Raw genomic sequence first — 4,751 nt, 5'->3', positions numbered from 1 at the left:
CACTGCCCCCCTCCTGGCTCTGTCTCCCGCCAACGCCTCTCAGCCTGCAGCCTCGTCCCCTTCCACTGGCTGCCTCTCCTGCGAGGTGCGATCACATACTATGCAATAACATCGCTTGCTGTGTGCTGGGAGTCTCACTTCTCTGGCCCAGGGTGGGCCTGCCTTTCAGGGTAGGTGGGCTTGGGGACAAACTGTCGGTAGCGGGTGCTGGCTGGGTCCTCTTCCTGGAGCGACTGGTACTCGGCTTGTCTTAGCAGTCTTAGCACAGTGTCTTGGGCTGGGCTGGGGTCTTACGTAGCAGCGTATGTGGCTGTGGAGATGGGAAGGGAGGAGGGACATCTTCCTCCATCGTCAAGCCTGCGACCCTGAAGGAGGGGGCTCTGGGGGCACAGCAAGGAGCTCAGAGGTGTCCCAAGAGCAGGTGTCTCTGGTTATCACCTGAGGCCACCCACATCCAATCACAGGGATTCTTAGCCATGTGGGTTTCCCGGTCCCACACAGGCCTGTGGGCCAGACAATGGGGTCAAGACTTGGGGTCCACACACTGACGTTGACAGCCAGAACATGCTACTCCATCAGCTCCCTGGTCTGCTGGGGGGTGTAGGCATCAGACAGAGCCGGTATATTCTGTAGGGGCAGCTTGCCTGTTACACTTGGGCCCTCTGGAGATGAAGACAGGGTCCCACTGGGAACCAGGCATGGAGGGCACCCAGCCTGAGCCGGTCCCTGTTCTCCCGTAGCCTGGCCAACATTCCACTGACCCCTGAGACTCAGCGGGACCAGGAGCGGCGGATTCGGCGGGAGATCGCCAACAGCAACGAGCGGAGGCGCATGCAAAGCATCAACGCGGGCTTCCAGTCCCTCAAGACCCTCATCCCCCACACAGATGGAGAGAAGCTCAGCAAGGTGAGCGAGTGCCAGGAGGACTTCCTGGAGGAGGAGGAGGGCTGGAGGGGGAGACTCGGGAGATACCAATAGTTGGGGTCCCTGACTCGTCCCTCCTGCCCTCAGGCAGCCATTCTCCAGCAGACGGCAGAGTACATCTTCTCCCTGGAGCAGGAGAAGACCCGGCTCCTGCAGCAGAACACACAACTCAAGCGCTTTATCCAGGTAGCACTCTGCCCTCCTCTAGGTGCCCTCTCCCTGGCGTGGGCATGTCCGGGCCCAACCACTGGCTTGGGACTGTGATGTGGCTGTGGGTCCCTTATTTCCTACTGACCTGCCTACTTCTGGCACTTGCCTTCCTGCCCAGGGTCCTGACTTAGCCATGGGCAAGTGCAGTGCAGTGGGGCGGGCTCTAGAAGCAACCGAGTGACTTTGGGAAAGCAGGTCCCTTCTGCCTCCCTTTCCAGCCTTCGCTTGGTGGATTTGCACAGGAGGGCTCCCTCGTGCATGTCCACCTGGGTTTGACAGCTTTGGGGGGCTGCGATGGAGCTCCGCACTGCCCTGGTGGTGGTGGTGGTGATGTATGCAGTGTCACCGCACACTCATCAGCCTCTGGGGGTTCCTCAGGAGCTGAGCGGCTCGTCCCCCAAGCGGCGGCGGGCGGAGGACAAAGACGAGGGCATTGGCTCGCCGGACATCTGGGAGGACGAGAAGGCAGAGGATCTGCGGCGGGAGATGATCGAGCTGCGGCAGCAACTGGACAAGGAGCGCTCAGTGCGCATGATGCTGGAGGAGCAGGTGAGGCGGGCGGGGTGAGGCAGACGAGGCTATGCTGTTGGCTCGGAGCTCCTGCTTTGTGCCTGCCGGGGCTGGGAGTTGGGTGTCTGGTGGGGTGATCAGTGGGGAGCAAACCAGACAGGTTCCTGCCCTGCGGGGGGGTGGTCCCTGTCCGCGCCTGGGGAGATGAGTCAGAGGCACTCACACTGTAAACACGCATCCGTGGTAAAGGCCACAGTGGATCAGTGGGCATCAGCGAGGGGGGATCTGGGCTGGTTCCACCCCACAGTTTCCTTGTGAGGGTGGGAGGAGCAGAGAGGGGAGAAGGGTGCTCCAGGCAGAGGGAACTACATGGGCAAAGGCCTGGGGCTGGAGGTAGGCAGGGAGGGAGCACAGCCTGAGGGAGGGAGAGGAGTCAGCTTGGGCCCTGCGGCTATGGTGCAGGACTTTGGTCTCCATCCTGAATATGTTTCGAAGGGCCCCGCCCCTGAGCCCTACTGCTCCACCCCCAGGTCCGCTCCCTGGAGGCCCACATGTACCCGGAAAAGCTCAAGGTGATCGCACAGCAGGTGCAGCTGCAGCAGCAGCAGGAGCAGGTCCGGCTGCTGCACCAGGAGAAGCTGGAGCGGGAACAGCAGCACCTGCGGACCCAGGTGAGCGGGAGGGGCCTGCAGGGGCCACCCACACCTGGGCCGGGGCTCTCAGACCCAACATCAGTGCCACCGGGCGTCCAGCAGGGCTGACCCAGGGCCTCAGTCGAAGTAGTGTAGACATTCCTGGCTCCCAGGTGTCTTGCATACATGATTACGTTGACTCCTTATAGCAGCGCTTTGAGGCCTGAGCTGTTATTACTCCTGTTTTACTGATGATGAACTGGAGGCACAGAAAGGTTCACTAACACACCCAAGATTTCTCAGTGAAGTGGGGCCGGGATTTGAACCCTGGCCATCTAGATTCAGTCTGAACTCCCAACCACCACTGTATTTATTAAATGTGAATTGCTGGCATGGCTCTGGAGAGGGAAGGCCCGTGCAGTCTCAGATGGTCAGAAGTCCCTCTCCAGGCCACCTTGCCTTCATTTCTTAAAATAAGAGGGGTGGGAGGGGTCATGATTTGGGCATCCCCGAGCTGTGAGTGAAGGAGGTTGATGGGCTGCTGGGGTGTTTGGTGGAGGCTCCCCAGGTGGTGGGTGGAGGGAGATGGTTTGGAGGACTGTCCCACACCCTCTGTGATGGACGGAAGGGAAGGGGCTTCTCCTAGAACCTTTGCAGAGAGACTGAGGGCCCCTTGTCTCGCAGCTCCTGCCCACTCCGGCCCCCACCCACCACCCCACGGTGATAGTGCCGGCGCCGGCACCCCCTCCCTCCCACCACATCAACGTCGTCACAATGGGCCCCTCCTCGGTCATCAACTCTGTTTCAACATCCCGGCAAAATCTGGACACCATCGTGCAGGTACCTGGCCCTGGGGAGAGGGCAGTACTTGGGGGCTGCCCCCTGGGAACAGGCCCTTTGGGGGGAGATTAGAAAGTGGGGGAGTGGAGGGGATAGAGACAGGGATATTGAGCATTGAGTAGGGGGAGGAGGTCTGGAAGCCAGATGGGTCTCCATCTCTGCATCCTGGGTGAGGGGCAGAGAGGGAGGGACCGGATGGCTGGGAAGACCCCATTCCTTCCCTCGTGGGGGTTTGCTGGGGCTGTCCTTTGTTCCTGGAGCCTCCTGCTTTCAGAGTTCTTGCATCTGTCTCTCGGGTTTTGGGATGAGGGTGGAGGTGGAGGAGGAAGAAACAAGATGCTCAACTCTGAAGGTTGAGCCTGAAGTCCCTGCTATGCCCAGCCTCATGCAGAGATCCCCTTTGGGAGGCCCAATAACATTACAAAGAAAGAAACAACCCAAAGGCCCAAACGGAAAAAAAAAGTTCATTGAAGTCCCAGGAACTTGAGTTGTACCCGGAAAACTGAATAATAAAATTAATAACAGAGACCTTTGGTAAAGCCAACAGGCAGGCTTTTAAAATACATAAATGAGGGAGAGAGGCTTATGACTTCAGGCAGGCTTGCACTGTCCCTCTTCCAAGCCAGATTCAGCTCAGGAGAGAGCTTCTAAAGTTTGTTTTCCCCCTGACTCTGAATGGGCTGCCCCTTTTGCCAGGCTTCCTTCTGGTCCTTTCTGGGGGGGGTGTGGGTGGTAGGGGAGACACTGCTGGAGATGCTGGCGGTCCACATGGCCCCCGCATCCTCACAGCAGCCTCCCCCACTCAATCCCAGGCGATCCAGCACATCGAGGGCACCCAGGGCCAGGAGGAGGAGCAGCGGCGAGCCGTCATCGTGAAGCCGGTCCGCGGCTGCCCCGAGGCCCACGCCTCGGACACCGCCTCCGATTCGGAGGCCTCAGACAGCGACGCCATGGACCAGGGCCGGGAGGAGCTGGCAGGGAACGGGGGGCTTCCCTGACCAGCCCCCCAGCCCTCCTCTCCCTTCTGGGGGCTGGAGGGGGCGGGGCAGCAACTGGGAGAGAGACGAGGGTGAATGAGTGAGAAATTTTTACAAAATTTACGGCGTCATTTGGGTCTCTTTTATGACCTCTTTTTTCAATACTGTAAATCGTCCTTTGAGTGAAGCCGCCCTACCCGAAGTCCGGGGCTGGGGCGGCAGGAGCGCCTGGCAGCACCCGGGCACCTGGGGCTGGGCCTCGGCCCCGGAGGCTGGGGGAGCAGACGTGGAGGTGACTGGCCTCTCTCCGCCAAAAAGCATTTTTTCAATGAAACATGTTTTTAAGAACAGGGAAGAAAATCAAACAAAACCCCAAGGTATTTTTGCCCTCTCCGGAGCCAGCCCGAGACCGTCAGTTTTTAATTACCCCTTCCCTCCTCTTTTTTTGGTGTTCTTTCTCCTTTAAGCACTTACATGGGTTGGGGGTCTGGCTGGGTCGGGGCTCTGGGGGTCCGGGGGTCTCCATTGCTTCTCGGTTGGGGTTTGCTGCTGCCCTTCTCCCTTCCCCTCCCTCACTACCCGGCTCCCCACCTCTCCCTCCAGGTTTCCCATCTTGCACCCCGAAAAAGTCTTTGTCTCTCTCTTTGTTTTGTTTGTT

The 4,751-nt window shown here is 59.4% G+C and overlaps 1 protein-coding gene across 1 annotated transcript in view; it reads left to right on the top strand.

Annotated features, from left to right (window-relative positions):
* Window positions 1-4,745, top strand: part of TFAP4 (transcription factor AP-4 (activating enhancer binding protein 4)) — a 5,474-nt gene extending 729 nt beyond the window's left edge. The window contains exons 2-8 of the mRNA XM_010840490.1: window positions 44-170; window positions 741-906; window positions 1,012-1,110; window positions 1,513-1,683; window positions 2,175-2,315; window positions 2,961-3,116; window positions 3,929-4,745. Of these exons, the coding sequence (XP_010838792.1) occupies window positions 44-170; window positions 741-906; window positions 1,012-1,110; window positions 1,513-1,683; window positions 2,175-2,315; window positions 2,961-3,116; window positions 3,929-4,114 (1,046 nt within the window). The 3' untranslated portion in view covers window positions 4,115-4,745. The remainder of the gene's footprint in view (window positions 1-43; window positions 171-740; window positions 907-1,011; window positions 1,111-1,512; window positions 1,684-2,174; window positions 2,316-2,960; window positions 3,117-3,928) is intronic.
* Window positions 4,746-4,751: the final 6 nt, after the last annotated feature.

This window comes from Bison bison, unplaced genomic scaffold (genome assembly GCF_000754665.1).
Source record: "Bison bison bison isolate TAMUID 2011002044 unplaced genomic scaffold, Bison_UMD1.0 scf7180017864144, whole genome shotgun sequence".
Taxonomy (NCBI): Eukaryota; Metazoa; Chordata; class Mammalia; order Artiodactyla; family Bovidae; genus Bison; species Bison bison.
Note: the sequence above shows the minus strand (reverse complement) of the source record. Positions and strands in the feature narration are given on the sequence as shown.